General features: G+C 45.8%; 1 protein-coding gene across 1 annotated transcript in view; it reads right to left on the reverse strand.

Annotated features, from left to right (window-relative positions):
* The window catches only part of cUnh10orf88 (chromosome Un C10orf88 homolog), a 67576-nt gene that overhangs the window by 32888 nt on the left and 16516 nt on the right, over positions 1–18172 (reverse strand). Inside the window, exons 3-6 of the mRNA XM_079260978.1 lie at positions 17100–17240; positions 16834–17034; positions 14725–14794; positions 14457–14648 (exon numbers count right to left, since the gene is read on the reverse strand). Coding sequence (XP_079117104.1) covers positions 14457–14648; positions 14725–14794; positions 16834–17034; positions 17100–17236 — 600 coding nt within the window. The 5' untranslated portion in view covers positions 17237–17240. The remainder of the gene's footprint in view (positions 1–14456; positions 14649–14724; positions 14795–16833; positions 17035–17099; positions 17241–18172) is intronic.

An 18172-nucleotide genomic window follows, 5' to 3' on the forward strand; every position in this document is an offset into this window, starting at 1 on the left:
CAGCTGCGTTAATCCAGCTGCGTTATTCCAGCTGTGTTAATCCAGCTGTTATTCCAGCTGCGTTATTCCAGCTGCGTTAATCCAGCTGCGTTATTCCAGCTGCGTTAATCCAGCTGCGTTATTCCAGCTGTTATTCCAGCTGCATTAATCCAGCTGCGTTATTCCAGCTGCGTTAATCCAGCTGTGTTATTCCAGCTGTGTTATTCCAGCTGTGTTAATCCAGCTGTTTTAATCCATCTGTGTTTTTCCAGATGGGTTAATCCAGCTGCGTTATTCCAGCCGTGTTAATCCAGCTGCGTTATTCCAGCTGTGTTAATCCAGCTGTGTTAATCCAGCTGTTATTCCAGCTGCGTTAGTCCAGCTGTGTTAATCCAGCTGTGTTAATCCAACTGTGTTAATCCAGCTGTGTTATTCCAGCTGCGTTATTCCAGCTGCGTTATTCCAGCTGTGTTAATCCGGCTGTGTTATTCCAGCTGCGTTATTCCAGCTGCGTTAATCCAGCTGCGTTATTCCAGCTGTGTTATTCCAGCTGTGTTAATCCAGCTGTGTTATTCCAGCTGTGTTAATCCAGCTGTTTTAATCCATCTGTGTTATTCCAGATGGGTTAATCCATCTGCGTTATTCCAGCTGTGTTAATCCAGCTGCGTTATTCCAGCTGTGTTAATCCAGCTGTGTTAATCCAGCTGTGTTATTCCAGCTGCGTTAGTCCAGCTGTGTTAATCCAGCTGTGTTAATCCAGCTGTGTTAATCCAGCTGTGTTATTCCAGCTGCGTTAATCCAGCTGCGTTAATCCAGCTGCGTTATTCCAGCTGTGTTAATCCAGCTGCGTTAGTCCAGCTGCGTTAATCCAGCTGCGTTAATCCAGCTGTGTTAATCCAGCTGTGTTATTCCAGCTGCGTTAATCCAGCTGCGTTATTCCAGCTGCGTTAATCCAGCTGTGTTAATCCAGCTGCGTTAATCCAGCTGCGTTATTCCAGCTGTGTTAATCCAGCTGTGTTAATCCAGCTGTGTTATTCCAGCTGTGTTAATCCAGCTGTGTTAATCCAGCTGTGTTAATCCAGCTGCGTTATTCCAGCTGCGTTAATCCAGCTGCGTTAATCCAGCTGCGTTATTCCAGCTGTGTTAATCCAGCTGCGTTAATCCAGCTGTGTTAATCCAGCTGTGTTAATCCAGCTGTGTTATTCCAGCTGCGTTAATCCAGCTGTGTTAATCCAGCTGTGTTAATCCAGCTGCGTTAATCCAGCTGCGTTATTCCAGCTGTGTTAATCCAGCTGCGTTAATCCAGCTGCGTTAATCCAGCTGCGTTATTCCAGCTGCGTTAATCCAGCTGCGTTATTCCAGCTGTGTTAATCCAGCTGCGTTAATCCAGCTGCGTTAATCCAGCTGCGTTAATCCAGCTGCGTTAATCCAGCTGTGTTAATCCAGCTGTGTTATTCCAGCTGCGTTAATCCAGCTGTGTTATTCCAGCTGCGTTAATCCAGCTGTGTTAATCCAGCTGCGTTATTCCAGCTGCGTTAATCCAGCTGTGTTAATCCAGCTGTGTTAATCCAGCTGTGTTAATCCAGCTGTTTTAATCCATCTGTGTTATTCCAGATGGGTTAATCCAGCTGCGTTATTCCAGCCGTGTTAATCCAGCTGTGTTAATCCAGCTGTTATTCCAGCTGCGTTAGTCCAGCTGCGTTAATCCAGCTGTGTTAATCCAACTGTGTTAATCCAGCTGTGTTATTCCAGCTGCGTTATTCCAGCTGCGTTATTCCAGCTGTGTTAATCCGGCTGTGTTATTCCAGCTGCGTTATTCCAGCTGCGTTAATCCATCTGTGTTATTCCAGATGGGTTAATCCATCTGCGTTATTCCAGCTGTGTTAATCCAGCTGCGTTATTCCAGCTGTGTTAATCCAGCTGTGTTAATCCAGCTGTTATTCCAGCTGCGTTAGTCCAGCTGTGTTAATCCAGCTGTGTTAATCCAGCTGTGTTATTCCAGCTGCGTTAATCCAGCTGCGTTAATCCAGCTGCGTTAATCCAGCTGCGTTAATCCAGCTGCGTTATTCCAGCTGCGTTAATCCAGCTGCGTTAATCCAGCTGCGTTATTCCAGCTGCGTTAATCCAGCTGCGTTAATCCAGCTGTGTTAATCCAGCTGTGTTATTCCAGCTGCGTTAATCCAGCTGCGTTAATCCAGCTGCGTTATTCCAGCTGCGTTATTCCAGCTGTGTTAATCCAGCTGTGTTAATCCAGCTGTGTTATTCCAGCTGCGTTAGTCCAGCTGTGTTAATCCAGCTGTGTTAATCCAACTGTGTTAATCCAGCTGTGTTATTCCAGCTGCGTTATTCCAGCTGCGTTAATCCAGCTGCGTTATTCCAGCTGCGTTAATCCAGCTGCGTTATTCCAGCTGTGTTAATCCAGCTGTGTTATTCCAGCTGCGTTAGTCCAGCTGTGTTAATCCAGCTGTGTTAATCCAACTGTGTTAATCCAGCTGCGTTATTCCAGCTGCGTTATTCCAGCTGTGTTAATCCGGCTGCGTTATTCCAGCTGTGTTAATCCGGCTGTGTTATTCCAGCTGCGTTATTCCAGCTGCGTTAATCCAGCTGCGTTATTCCAGCTGTGTTAACGTGTTATTCCAGCTGCGTTAATCCAGCTGCGTTAATCCAGCTGTGTTATTCCAGCTGTGTTATTCCAGATGCGTTATTCCAGCTGTGTTATTCCAGCTGTGTTAATCCAGTTGTGTTAATCCATCTGTGTTTTTCCAGATGCGTTAATCCAGCTGTGTTATTCCAGCTGTGTTATTCCAGATGTTAATCCAGCTGTTTTAATCCATCTGTGTTATTCCAGCTGCGTTATTCCAGCTGCGTTATTCCAGCTGTGTTATTCCAGCTGTGTTAATCCGGCTGTTTAAATCCATCTGTGTTATTCCAGATGGGTTAATCCAGCTGCGTTATTCCAGCTGTGTTAATCCAGCTGCGTTATTCCAGCTGTGTTAATCCAGCTGCGTTAATCCAGCTGCGTTATTCCAGCTGTTATTCCAGATGCGTTATTCCAGCTGTGTTATTCCAGCTGTGTTAATCCAGCTGCGTTAATCCATCTGTTTTTCCAGATGCGTTAATCCAGCTGTTATTCCAGCTGTGTTATTCCAGATGTTAATCCAGCTGTTTTAATCCATCTGTGTTATTCCAGATGCGTTATTCCAGCTGCGTTATTCCAGCTGTGTTATTCCAGCTGTGTTAATCCAGCTGTTTTAATCCATCTGTGTTATTCCAGATGGGTTAATCCAGCTGCGTTATTCCAGCTGTGTTAATCCAGCTGCGTTATTCCAGCTGTGTTAATCCAGCTGTGTTAATCCAGCTGTGTTATTCCAGCTGCGTTAGTCCAGCTGTGTTAATACAGCTGTGTTAATCCAACTGTGTTAATCCAGCTGTGTTATTCCAGCTGCGTTATTCCAGCTGCGTTAATCCAGCTGCGTTATTCCAGCTGCGTTATTCCAGCTGTGTTAATCCGGCTGTGTTATTCCAGCTGCGTTATTCCAGCTGCGTTAATCCAGCTGCGTTAATCCAGCTGCGTTATTCCAGCTGTGTTAACGTGTTATTCCAGCTGCGTTAATCCAGCTGCGTTAATCCAGCTGTGTTATTCCAGCTGTGTTATTCCAGATGCGTTATTCCAGCTGTGTTATTCCAGCTGTGTTATTCCAGATGTTAATCCAGCTGTTTTAATCCATATGTGTTATTCCAGCTGCGTTATTCCAGCTGCGTTATTCCAGCTGTGTTATTCCAGCTGTGTTAATCCAGCTGTTTTAATCCATCTGTTATTCCAGATGGGTTAATCCAGCTGCGTTATTCCAGCTGTGTTAATCCAGCTGCGTTAATCCAGCTGCGTTATTCCAGCTGTGTTAATCCAGCTGTGTTATTCCAGCTGCGTTAGTCCAGCTGTGTTAATCCAGCTGTGTTAATCCAACTGTGTTAATCCAGCTGCGTTATTCCAGCTGCGTTATTCCAGCTGTGTTAATCCGGCTGCGTTATTCCAGCTGTGTTAATCCGGCTGTGTTATTCCAGCTGCGTTATTCCAGCTGCGTTAATCCAGCTGCGTTATTCCAGCTGTGTTAACGTGTTATTCCAGCTGCGTTAATCCAGCTGCGTTAATCCAGCTGTGTTATTCCAGATGCGTTATTCCAGCTGTGTTATTCCAGCTGTGTTAATCCAGTTGCGTTAATCCATCTGTGTTTTTCCAGATGCGTTAATCCAGCTGTGTTATTCCAGCTGTGTTATTCCAGATGTTAATCCAGCTGTTTTAATCCATCTGTGTTATTCCAGCTGCGTTATTCCAGCTGCGTTATTCCAGCTGTGTTATTCCAGCTGTGTTAATCCGGCTGTTTAAATCCATCTGTGTTATTCCAGATGGGTTAATCCAGCTGCGTTATTCCAGCTGTGTTAATCCAGCTGCGTTATTCCAGCTGTGTTAATCCAGCTGCGTTAATCCAGCTGCGTTATTCCAGCTGCGTTAGTCCAGCTGTGTTAATCCAGCTGTGTTAATCCAGCTGCGTTATTCCAGCTGCGTTACTCCAGCTGTGTTAATCCAGCTGTGTTATTCCAGCTGCGTTAGTCCAGCTGTGTTAATCCAGCTGTGTTAATCCAACTGTGTTAATCCAGCTGCGTTATTCCAGCTGCGTTATTCCAGCTGCGTTATTCCAGCTGCGTTATTCCAGCTGCGTTATTCCAGCTGTGTTAATCCGGCTGTGTTATTCCAGCTGCGTTATTCCAGCTGCGTTAATCCAGCTGCGTTATTCCAGCTGTGTTAACGTGTTATTCCAGCTGCGTTAATCCAGCTGCGTTAATCCAGCTGTGTTATTCCAGCTGCGTTATTCCAGCTGTGTTATTCCAGCTGTGTTAATCCAGCTGTGTTAATCCAGCTGTGTTATTCCAGCTGCGTTAATCCAGCTGTGTTATTCCAGATGCATTAATCCAGCTGTGTTATTCCAGCTGTGTTAATCCAGTTGCGTTATTCCAGATGCGTTAATCCAGCTGTGTTATTCCAGCTGTGTTATTCCAGCTGTGTTAATCCAGCTGTTTTAATCCATCTGTTATTCCAGATGCGTTATTCCAGCTGCGTTATTCCAGCTGTGTTATTCCAGCTGTGTTAATCCAGCTGTTTTAATCCATCTGTGTTATTCCAGATGGGTTAATCCAGCTGCGTTATTCCAGCTGTGTTAATCCAGCTGCGTTATTCCAGCTGTGTTAATCCAGCTGTGTTATTCCAGCTGCGTTAGTCCAGCTGTGTTAATCCAGCTGTGTTAATCCAACTGTGTTAATCCAGCTGTGTTATTCCAGCTGCGTTATTCCAGCTGCGTTAATCCAGCTGCGTTATTCCAGCTGCGTTATTCCAGCTGTGTTAATCCGGCTGTTATTCCAGCTGCGTTATTCCAGCTGCGTTAATCCAGCTGCGTTAATCCAGCTGTGTTATTCCAGCTGCGTTATTCCAGCTGCGTTAATCCAGCTGCGTTATTCCAGCTGCGTTATTCCAGCTGTGTTAATCCGGCTGTGTTATTCCAGCTGCGTTATTCCAGCTGCGTTAATCCAGCTGCGTTAATCCAGCTGCGTTATTCCAGCTGTGTTAACGTGTTATTCCAGCTGCGTTAATCCAGCTGTGTTATTCCAGCTGCGTTATTCCAGCTGTGTTATTCCAGCTGTGTTAATCCAGCTGTGTTATTCCAGCTGCGTTAATCTAGCTGCGTTATTCCAGTTGCGTTATTCCAGATGCGTTAATCCAGCTGTGTTATTCCAGCTGTGTTATTCCAGATGCGTTATTCCAGCTGTGTTAATCCAGCTGTGTTAATCCAGCTGCGTTAATCCATCTGTGTTTTTCCAGATGCGTTAATCCAGCTGTGTTATTCCAGCTGTGTTATTCCAGATGCGTTATTCCAGCTGCGTGATTCCAGCTGTGTTATTCCAGCTGTGTTAATCCAGCTGTTTTAATCCATCTGTTATTCCAGATGGGTTAATCCAGCTGCGTTATTCCAGCTGTGTTAATCCAGCTGTGTTAATCCAGCTGTTATTCCAGCTGCGTTAGTCCAGCTGTGTTAATCCAGCTGTGTTAATCCAACTGTGTTAATCCAGCTGTGTTATTCCAGCTGCGTTATTCCAGCTGCGTTAATCCAGCTGCGTTATTCCAGCTGCGTTATTCCAGCTGTGTTAATCCGGCTGTTATTCCAGCTGCGTTATTCCAGCTGCGTTAATCCAGCTGCGTTAATCCAGCTGCGTTATTCCAGCTGTGTTAACGTGTTATTCCAGCTGCGTTAATCCAGCTGCGTTAATCCAGCTGTGTTATTCCAGCTGTGTTATTCCAGATGCGTTATTCCAGCTGTGTTATTCCAGCTGTGTTAATCCAGCTGCGTTAATCCATCTGTGATTTTCCAGACGCGTTAATCCAGCTGTGTTATTCCAGCTGTTATTCCAGATGTTAATCCAGCTGTTTTAATCCATCTGTGTTATTCCAGATGCGTTATTCCAGCTGCGTTATTCCAGCTGTGTTATTCCAGCTGTGTTAATCCAGCTGTTTTAATCCATCTGTGTTATTCCAGATGGGTTAATCCAGCTGCGTTATTCCAGCTGTGTTAATCCAGCTGCGTTATTCCAGCTGTGTTAATCCAGCTGTGTTAATCCAGCTGTGTTATTCCAGCTGCGTTAGTCCAGCTGTGTTAATCCAGCTGTGTTAATCCAACTGTGTTAATCCAGCTGTGTTATTCCAGCTGCGTTATTCCAGCTGCGTTAATCCAGCTGCGTTATTCCAGCTGCGTTATTCCAGCTGTGTTAATCCGGCTGTGTTATTCCAGCTGCGTTATTCCAGCTGCGTTAATCCAGCTGCGTTAATCCAGCTGCGTTATTCCAGCTGTGTTAACGTGTTATTCCAGCTGCGTTAATCCAGCTGCGTTAATCCAGCTGTGTTATTCCAGCTGTGTTAATCCAGCTGTGTTAATCCAGCTGCGTTATTCCAGCTGCGTTAATCCAGCTGCGTTATTCCAGCTGTGTTATTCCAGCTGCGTTATTCCAGCTGCGTTAATCCAGCTGTGTTAATCCAGCTGTGTTAATCCAGCTGTTATTCCATCTGTGTTATTCCAGCTGTTAATCCAGCTGTGTTATTCCAGATGCGTTAATCCAGCTGTGTTATTCCAGATGCATTAATCCAGCTGTGTTATTCCAGCTGTGTTAATCCAGTTGCGTTATTCCAGATGCGTTAATCCAGGTGTGTTATTCCAGCTGTGTTAATCCAGTTGCGTTATTCCAGATGCGTTATTCCAGCTGTGTTAATCCAACTGTGTTAATCCAGCTGCGTTATTCCAGCTGCGTTATTCCAGCTGCGTTATTCCAGCTGTGTTAATCCGGCTGTGTTATTCCAGCTGCGTTAATCCAGCTGCGTTATTCCAGCTGTGTTAACGTGTTATTCCAGCTGCGTTAATCCAGCTGCGTTAATCCAGCTGTTATTCCAGCTGCGTTATTCCAGCTGTGTTATTCCAGCTGTGTTAATCCAGCTGTGTTAATGCAGCTGCGTTATTCCAGCTGCGTTAATCCAGCTGCGTTATTCCAGCTGTGTTATTCCAGATGCGTTATTCCAGCTGCGTTATTCCAGCTGCGTTATTCCAGCTGCGTTATTCCAGCTGTGTTAATCCAGCTGTGTTAATCCAGCTGTGTTATTCCAGCTGTGTTAATCCAGCTGCGTTATTCCAGCTGCGTTATTCCAGCTGCGTTAATCCAGCTGCGTTAATCCAGCTGTTATTCCAGCTGCGTTATTCCAGCTGCGTTAATCCAGCTGCGTTATTCCAGCTGCGTTAATCCAGCTGCGTTATTCCAGCTGTTATTCCAGCTGCATTAATCCAGCTGCGTTATTCCAGCTGCGTTAATCCAGCTGTGTTATTCCAGCTGTGTTATTCCAGCTGTGTTAATCCAGCTGTTTTAATCCATCTGTGTTATTCCAGATGGGTTAATCCAGCTGCGTTATTCCAGCCGTGTTAATCCAGCTGCGTTATTCCAGCTGTGTTAATCCAGCTGTGTTAATCCAGCTGTTATTCCAGCTGCGTTAGTCCAGCTGTGTTAATCCAGCTGTGTTAATCCAACTGTGTTAATCCAGCTGTGTTATTCCAGCTGCGTTATTCCAGCTGCGTTATTCCAGCTGTGTTAATCCGGCTGTGTTATTCCAGCTGCGTTATTCCAGCTGCGTTAATCCAGCTGCGTTATTCCAGCTGCGTTATTCCAGCTGTGTTATTCCAGCTGTGTTAATCCAGCTGTGTTATTCCAGCTGTGTTAATCCAGCTGTTTTAATCCATCTGTGTTATTCCAGATGGGTTAATCCATCTGCGTTATTCCAGCTGTGTTAATCCAGCTGCGTTATTCCAGCTGTGTTAATCCAGCTGTGTTAATCCAGCTGTGTTATTCCAGCTGCGTTAGTCCAGCTGTGTTAATCCAGCTGTGTTAATCCAGCTGTGTTAATCCAGCTGTGTTATTCCAGCTGCGTTAATCCAGCTGCGTTAATCCAGCTGCGTTAATCCAGCTGCGTTATTCCAGCTGTGTTAATCCAGCTGCGTTATTCCAGCTGCGTTAATCCAGCTGCGTTAATCCAGCTGTGTTAATCCAGCTGTGTTATTCCAGCTGCGTTAATCCAGCTGCGTTATTCCAGCTGCGTTAATCCAGCTGTGTTAATCCAGCTGCGTTAATCCAGCTGCGTTATTCCAGCTGTGTTAATCCAGCTGTGTTAATCCAGCTGTGTTAATCCAGCTGTGTTATTCCAGCTGTGTTAATCCAGCTGTGTTAATCCAGCTGTGTTAATCCAGCTGCGTTATTCCAGCTGCGTTAATCCAGCTGCGTTATTCCAGCTGTGTTAATCCAGCTGCGTTAATCCAGCTGTGTTAATCCAGCTGTGTTAATCCAGCTGTGTTATTCCAGCTGCGTTAATCCAGCTGCGTTATTCCAGCTGTGTTAATCCAGCTGTGTTAATCCAGCTGCGTTAATCCAGCTGCGTTAATCCAGCTGTGTTAATCCAGCTGTGTTATTCCAGCTGCGTTAATCCAGCTGCGTTATTCCAGCTGTGTTAATCCAGCTGCGTTAATCCAGCTGCGTTAATCCAGCTGCGTTAATCCAGCTGCGTTAATCCAGCTGTGTTAATCCAGCTGTGTTATTCCAGCTGCGTTAACCCAGCTGTGTTATTCCAGCTGCGTTAATCCAGCTGTGTTAATCCAGCTGCGTTATTCCAGCTGCGTTAATCCAGCTGTGTTAATCCAGCTGTGTTAATCCAGCTGTGTTAATCCAGCTGTTTTAATCCATCTGTGTTATTCCAGATGGGTTAATCCAGCTGCGTTATTCCAGCCGTGTTAATCCAGCTGTGTTAATCCAGCTGTTATTCCAGCTGCGTTAGTCCAGCTGCGTTAATCCAGCTGTGTTAATCCAACTGTGTTAATCCAGCTGTGTTATTCCAGCTGCGTTATTCCAGCTGCGTTATTCCAGCTGTGTTAATCCGGCTGTGTTATTCCAGCTGCGTTATTCCAGCTGCGTTAATCCAGCTGCGTTATTCCAGCTGCGTTATTCCAGCTGCGTTATTCCAGCTGTGTTAATCCAGCTGTGTTATTCCAGCTGTGTTAATCCAGCTGTTTTAATCCATCTGTGTTATTCCAGATGGGTTAATCCATCTGCGTTATTCCAGCTGTGTTAATCCAGCTGCGTTATTCCAGCTGTGTTAATCCAGCTGTGTTAATCCAGCTGTTATTCCAGCTGCGTTAGTCCAGCTGTGTTAATCCAGCTGTGTTAATCCAGCTGTGTTATTCCAGCTGCGTTAATCCAGCTGCGTTAATCCAGCTGCGTTAATCCAGCTGCGTTAATCCAGCTGCGTTATTCCAGCTGCGTTAATCCAGCTGCGTTAATCCAGCTGCGTTATTCCAGCTGCGTTAATCCAGCTGCGTTAATCCAGCTGTGTTAATCCAGCTGTGTTATTCCAGCTGCGTTAATCCAGCTGCGTTAATCCAGCTGTGTTAATCCAGCTGCGTTAATCCAGCTGCGTTATTCCAGCTGTGTTAATCCAGCTGTGTTAATCCAGCTGTGTTAATCCAGCTGTGTTAATCCAGCTGTGTTATTCCAGCTGTGTTAATCCAGCTGTGTTAATCCAGCTGCGTTAATCCAGCTGCGTTATTCCAGCTGCGTTAATCCAGCTGCGTTATTCCAGCTGTGTTAATCCAGCTGCGTTAATCCAGCTGTGTTAATCCAGCTGTGTTAATCCAGCTGTGTTATTCCAGCTGCGTTAATCCAGCTGCGTTATTCCAGCTGTGTTAATCCAGCTGTGTTAATCCAGCTGCGTTAATCCAGCTGCGTTAATCCAGCTGCGTTATTCCAGCTGCGTTAATCCAGCTGCGTTAATCCAGCTGTGTTAATCCAGCTGTGTTAATCCAGCTGTGTTATTCCAGCTGCGTTAATCCAGCTGCGTTATTCCAGCTGTGTTAATCCAGCTGCGTTAATCCAGCTGTGTTATTCCAGCTGCGTTAATCCAGCTGCGTTATTCCAGCTGTGTTAATCCAGCTGCGTTAATCCAGCTGCGTTAATCCAGCTGCGTTAATCCAGCTGCGTTATTCCAGCTGTGTTAATCCAGCTGCGTTAATCCAGCTGCGTTAATCCAGCTGTGTTAATCCAGCTGTGTTATTCCAGCTGCGTTAATCCAGCTGCGTTATTCCAGCTGTGTTAATCCAGCTGTGTTAATCCAGCTGCGTTAATCCAGCTGCGTTAATCCAGCTGCGTTAATCCAGCTGCGTTAATCCAGCTGTGTTAATCCAGCTGTGTTATTCCAGCTGCGTTAATCCAGCTGTGTTATTCCAGCTGCGTTAATCCAGCTGCGTTAATCCAGCTGCGTTATTCCAGCTGCGTTAATCCAGCTGTGTTAATCCAGCTGTGTTAATCCAGCTGCGTTAATCCAGCTGCGTTAATCCAGCTGCGTTAATCCAGCTGTGTTAATCCAGCTGCGTTAATCCAGCTGCGTTATTCCAGCTGTGTTAATCCAGCTGTGTTAATCCAGCTGTTATTCCAGCTGCGTTAGTCCAGCTGTGTTAATCCAGCTGTGTTAATCCAGCTGTGTTATTCCAGCTGCGTTAATCCAGCTGCGTTAATCCAGCTGCGTTAATCCAGCTGCGTTAATCCAGCTGCGTTATTCCAGCTGCGTTAATCCAGCTGCGTTAATCCAGCTGCGTTATTCCAGCTGCGTTAATCCAGCTGCGTTAATCCAGCTGTGTTAATCCAGCTGTGTTATTCCAGCTGCGTTAATCCAGCTGCGTTAATCCAGCTGTGTTAATCCAGCTGCGTTAATCCAGCTGCGTTATTCCAGCTGTGTTAATCCAGCTGTGTTAATCCAGCTGTGTTAATCCAGCTGTGTTAATCCAGCTGTGTTATTCCAGCTGTGTTAATCCAGCTGTGTTAATCCAGCTGCGTTAATCCAGCTGCGTTATTCCAGCTGCGTTAATCCAGCTGCGTTATTCCAGCTGTGTTATTCCAGCTGCGTTAGTCCAGCTGTGTTAATCCAGCTGTGTTAATCCAGCTGTGTTATTCCAGCTGCGTTAATCCAGCTGCGTTAATCCAGCTGCGTTAATCCAGCTGCGTTAATCCAGCTGCGTTATTCCAGCTGCGTTATTCCAGCTGCGTTAATCCAGCTGCGTTAATCCAGCTGTGTTAATCCAGCTGTGTTATTCCAGCTGCGTTAATCCAGCTGCGTTATTCCAGCTGCGTTAATCCAGCTGTGTTAATCCAGCTGCGTTAATCCAGCTGCGTTATTCCAGCTGCGTTATTCCAGCTGTGTTAATCCAGCTGTGTTAATCCAGCTGTGTTAATCCAGCTGTGTTAATCCAGCTGTGTTATTCCAGCTGTGTTAATCCAGCTGTGTTAATCCAGCTGTGTTAATCCAGCTGCGTTATTCCAGCTGCGTTAATCCAGCTGCGTTAATCCAGCTGCGTTATTCCAGCTGTGTTAATCCAGCTGCGTTAATCCAGCTGTGTTAATCCAGCTGTGTTAATCCAGCTGTGTTATTCCAGCTGCGTTAATCCAGCTGCGTTATTCCAGCTGTGTTAATCCAGCTGCGTTAATCCAGCTGCGTTAATCCAGCTGCGTTAATCCAGCTGCGTTATTCCAGCTGTGTTAATCCAGCTGCGTTAATCCAGCTGCGTTAATCCAGCTGTGTTAATCCAGCTGCGTTATTCCAGCTGCGTTAATCCAGCTGCGTTATTCCAGCTGTGTTAATCCAGCTGTGTTAATCCAGCTGCGTTAATCCAGCTGCGTTAATCCAGCTGCGTTAATCCAGCTGCGTTAATCCAGCTGTGTTAATCCAGCTGTGTTATTCCAGCTGCGTTAATCCAGCTGTGTTATTCCAGCTGCGTTAATCCAGCTGTGTTAATCCAGCTGCGTTATTCCAGCTGCGTTAATCCAGCTGTGTTAATCCAGCTGTGTTAATCCAGCTGTGTTAATCCAGCTGTTTTAATCCATCTGTGTTATTCCAGATGGGTTAATCCAGCTGCGTTATTCCAGCCGTGTTAATCCAGCTGTGTTAATCCAGCTGTTATTCCAGCTGCGTTAGTCCAGCTGTGTTAATCCAGCTGTGTTAATCCAACTGTGTTAATCCAGCTGTGTTATTCCAGCTGCGTTATTCCAGCTGCGTTATTCCAGCTGTGTTAATCCGGCTGTGTTATTCTAGCTGCGTTATTCCAGCTGCGTTAATCCAGCTGCGTTATTCCAGCTGCGTTATTCCAGCTGCGTTATTCCAGCTGTGTTAATCCAGCTGTGTTATTCCAGCTGTGTTAATCCAGCTGTTTTAATCCATCTGTGTTATTCCAGATGGGTTAATCCATCTGCGTTATTCCAGCTGTGTTAATCCAGCTGCGTTATTCCAGCTGTGTTAATCCAGCTGTGTTAATCCAGCTGTTATTCCAGCTGCGTTAGTCCAGCTGTGTTAATCCAGCTGTGTTAATCCAGCTGTGTTATTCCAGCTGCGTTAATCCAGCTGCGTTAATCCAGCTGCGTTAATCCAGCTGCGTTATTCCAGCTGCGTTAATCCAGCTGCGTTAATCCAGCTGCGTTATTCCAGCTGCGTTAATCCAGCTGCGTTAATCCAGCTGTGTTAATCCAGCTGTGTTATTCCAGCTGCGTTAATCCAGCTGCGTTATTCCAGCTGCGTTAATCCAGCTGTGTTAATCCAGCTGCGTTAATCCAGCTGCGTTATTCCAGCTGCGTTAATCCAGCTGTGTTAATCCAGCTGTGTTAATCCAGCTGTGTTATTCCAGCTGTGTTAATCCAGCTGTGTTAATCCAGCTGTGTTAATCCAGCTGCGTTATTCCAGCTGCGTTAATCCAGCTGCGTTATTCCAGCTGCGTTATTCCAGCTCGGTTAATCCAGCTGCGTTAATCCAGCTGTGTTAATCCAGCTGCGTTAATCCAGCTGTGTTATTCCAGCTGCGTTAATCCAGCTGCGTTATTCCAGCTGTGTTAATCCAGCTGTGTTAATCCAGCTGCGTTAATCCAGCTGCGTTAATCCAGCTGCGTTAATCCAGCTGCGTTATTCCAGCTGTGTTAATCCAGCTGCGTTAATCCAGCTGTGTTAATCCAGCTGCGTTAATCCAGCTGTGTTATTCCAGCTGCGTTAATCCAGCTGCGTTATTCCAGCTGTGTTAATCCAGCTGTGTTAATCCAGCTGCGTTAATCCAGCTGCGTTAATCCAGCTGCGTTAATCCAGCTGTGTTAATCCAGCTGTGTTATTCCAGCTGCGTTAATCCAGCTGTGTTATTCCAGCTGCGTTAATCCAGCTGTGTTAATCCAGCTGCGTTATTCCAGCTGCGTTAATCCAGCTGTGTTAATCCAGCTGTGTTAATCCAGCTGTGTTATTCCAGCTGCGTTAATCCAGCTGTGTTATTCCAGCTGCGTTAATCCAGCTGTGTTAATCCAGCTGCGTTATTCCAGCTGCGTTAATCCAGCTGTGTTAATCCAGCTGTGTTATTCCAGCTGCGTTAATCCAGCTGTGTTATTCCAGCTGTGTTAATCCAGCTGTGTTAATCCAGCTGCGTTATTCCAGCTGTGTTAATCCAGCTGTGTTAATCCAGATGTTGGTCCAACACGCTAGTGACGTAGTGGGTGAACGTCAGGAACTTTCCAAACATCTTGGTGGATCTGCTGAACAGCTACTCGTCATCAACCCTGATCTGTTTTATTCTTGTGTGTTGCAGGTTTCATGCTTCATCTCTTCTTCTGTGGTGTCTATTCCGTCATCTTCCCTGCCGCTGCACCGTGGATGGAAACTCGCTTTCTTTACCACATCAGACATGTTTACATCCTGCACTGTGAATCACTTTAGATCAATAAATAAACCAAATGCAGAAACTAATCATAGAGATTACTCGTTCCGGTCAACAGCAACCAATCAGGAGCTGCTCTTCGTGGCTGTGAGAAGTGAGGACACTTTCCTCCCACCTTTTGCTGGAACTGGACCATATCCAGGAGGTTCTGGGCTCCAGGGGATAGACTGGTCCCCATTTCCTCAACCAGACTCTGGACCTGCTGCAGGTTTATGCCAGGACCGCGGGCCGGGAAGGGCTGCAGAGCCTGAAGACCCACAGCGATGCGAGCCACCAGGACGGTGGTCCGACCGCCCAGAGAGAGCAGCTGGGATGGACAGACAACCAGATGGTTACAACTCCACCGCGTTAGAGACCAACGCCTCGGTCTGAACACGTCTCACCTTCACCTCACAGGCAGAGGGTGGATGCTGGAAGATCATCTCCTTCCTGTAGAAAGGACCTCCGTCTCCTCTGTGAAAATATGTATGAATGAGGCACTGCGACGGTGCAGCTCCCCCTCCCAGCAGGAGGTGATGCTGCATGACCCACATTCAGGCCTGATGGTCCTCATTCGCTTGAGTTTCCATCAAGCAGGCCTAACCGGTCCGGAAGAATGCAGTCGGATCTGCTTGGCGCACCACCAACCGGACTCTGATGCGACTAAAGAACAGACTCCGCCTGCAGACTGCAGATGATTGGTCCTGGTCTTCTGAACGTGCCGTTGGCTTAGTTTTTCCTTCGGAACAGAGTCCTGCAGGGTCCAGCTCTGCACACCAGCAGGGCCGGACTTCTGCAAAGCTAGGCGGTTGGCTCGGGCCCCCAGCTCTTCAGGGCCCCATAAAACTTGCCGTACACTTCTGGTTATTTAATACTTAGTTACTTATGACTCACATCCGTTCTGGTGTTGTTGAAATGCCGGCAGAATGCTTCTTGTAAACTGACGGAGACTTGTCAATATTATAGACCACTCTGCCAATAAGAACTTAGAAACAATCATAATGTCTTTAGATGCAGAGAAAGCTTTTGACAGAGTACATTTTTATTAGCAACTCTACATAAATTAGGATTTGGACCCTCTTTTATTGAGTGGATAAAAATATTATACAACTGACCCAAGGCCTGTGTGAGGACAAATGATCAAACTTCACCAAGCTTCAGTTTCCAGAGAGGCACCAGACAAGGCTGTCCACTTCCACCCTCACTATTTGCAATCTTTATTGAACCCTTAGCAGCCGCTATCAGGCAGAATAAGGATATCAAAGACATCCAGGGAAAAAACATAGAACCCAAAATAAGTCTTTATGCTGATGATATATTACTTTTTCTTCAGAATTCACAAACCTCTCTATCAAAGACCATCTCACTAATTAATGATTTCTCTTTAATCTCAGATTATTCTATTAACTGGTTGACAGTCGACAGTTCTGCCCATTAACTGTTATTTCCAGAATATACCCACTGTTACATTATAGCCAGGAAATATAAAATACTTGGTATAAACATTTCTTCCAGGCTTTCAGAGTTAACAAAACTGAATTATGTTCAGCTTTTAAAAACCATAGAGGATGATCTCACACGCTGGAGCTCTCTACCCGTTTCTCTCATGGTTGCCATGATTAAAATGATGGTTTTACCAAAAATCAGCGACCTCTTCTCTATGATACCCTTTAAACCATCCCCTAAGTGGTTTAAGTCACTGGACTCACATATTTCTAACCTTCTCTGGAGGAACAAACCACCACATATTAGCTTAAAAACTACAGAAAATGAGGAGATCTGGGGGTTTGGACCGGCCCAGTTTCCATTACTACTTCTCAGTCAACAGGTTACAGTATATCTCACAGTGGTACAAGTCTCTCCCATTAGATGAGCCATGGTTAGATCTTGAAGAAGCATTCTGTGGAAATCTAGAAATCAAAAACTTGCCTTTTATTAGCCAAATTATCAAACATTATAATAGTTTTAAAAGCATCAATATTAGTCCAAAGTGACCTCGTGGTCACTTTGGAGCGAGCTTTGAATCTCCTTTCTGTTTGCTACAGAAGTCAAATCGCTTCTTTAGTCCACGCTTTTTTATGCTGAATTTCCAGGAAAAATTCCAGGAAAACAGCGTTTTTAGCCTTTGATATGTTCAGTTATGCATTTAAAACAGTAAAACTAAGTAACTTAAGGAAGTTCTTAACTACAGATAGATTATATTTTCAGAATAATCATCATTGGCTGGAATTTTTCTGATCAAATGCAAATTTTTTGCTTATTTTCCCACTGAACGTAAATGCTGTTGCAGCCTTTGTGTTAAATAAATGCAGGATTTATGCTGGATTGAAGCACATAAATGCTGTTGCAGCCTTTGTCCACTAGATGGCGCTCTGCCTGCATTCAGTGGCAGTCCTACTGTCTCCTCAGGCTCTCCTGAACTTGCCGAGATCTTCCTTCGCCTCCTGCAGTGTGACTATTGCACACATCTACTGCCATGTTGCCATGACAACAGTGCAGCCAGCTCGCAGTACCTGTAGGAGCCGTCGTCCTTCGTTCCTCGCACCGTCCCGCAGTATTCCCCCGTCTGGTCGTACACCTCCATGGTGCGAGCCTCGCTGACGACCAGCAGCCGGCTGATGGATGTGGAGGAACCGGGGCTGCAGCCGATCAGAAGGACGCATGGAGACCCTTCCTCCAGCTGCTCCAGCAGAACCGGACCGACCGGACCGAGTCTGCAGAGAGGAGCTTCATGAGACGTTCGCAGCTATGTAGAACAAACCAAAAGCAGTTGTTGTACCGCTCTTCCTCCTCTCCGCCAGACACATCCAGCTCCTCTTCATCATGCTCTCCGTCTCGGAGGACAGGAAGGACGACGTCCGCCAGGTGACTCCGACAGAACCAAGCAGCTCGGTGCTTCACGGCGATGTCCACCATGATGCTGCAAGACAGGACATGGATTCAATTCAATTCAATTCAATTCAGTTCATTTCAATTCAACTTTATTTATATAGCATCAAATCACGGCAATGCCATCTCAAGACGCTTTACAGGCAGAGGGGAAAACATAATGAAGGCCAATTCATAATAGCCTATATAAGGAAACCAACAGATTGAGTTGAGTCCAACTCAATCTCCCATCCTGAGCAAGCACACTGGCGACAGTGGGAAGGAAAAAACTCCCTTTTAACAGGAAGGAAACCTCCGGCAGAACCCGGCTCAGGACAGGCAGCCATCTGCCTCTGCTGTGTGGGGGGAAGAGGACAGAAAGACAACAGACAACAGGAACTGCTACTCCCGGCCAGGGAGACCTGCTGAGACAGGAGACATACATGTTAATGATGCAACACTGTTATTGGGGGGATAAAAGAGAGAAATAAAAAGAAAGAAGCTCAGTGTATCAGGAAATGTCCCTCAGCAGTCTAAACCTATAGCAGCATAACTAAGGGATGCTAACCATCCCTAGCTATAGGACTTATCAAAAAGATAAGTCTTCAGCCTAGTCTTAAAGGTGGGGAGGGTGTCTGCTTCCCTAACACTAACTGGGAGCTTATTCCATAAGAGAGGGGCCTGATAACCAAAGGCTCTGCCTCCTGCTCGGCTCTTTGAGACTCTAGGAACCACAAGTAAGCCTGCAGTCTGGGAACAAAGTACTCTGCTTGGTATATAAGGAACAATGAGGTCTTTGATATATAGTGGTGCCTGGTTGTGGAGGGCTTTATATGTAAGGAGAAGGATTTTAAATTCTATTCTAGATTCAACAGGCAGCCAATGAAGAGAGGCTAAAACTGGAGAAATATGATCTCTCCTGCTGGTTCTGGTCAGGACTCTGGCTGCAGAATTCTGGATCAGCTGAAGGCTTTTCAGGGCATA

Source organism: Telmatherina bonti (genome assembly GCF_933228915.1).
Source record: "Telmatherina bonti genome assembly, chromosome: 21".
Taxonomy (NCBI): domain Eukaryota; kingdom Metazoa; phylum Chordata; class Actinopteri; order Atheriniformes; family Telmatherinidae; genus Telmatherina; species Telmatherina bonti.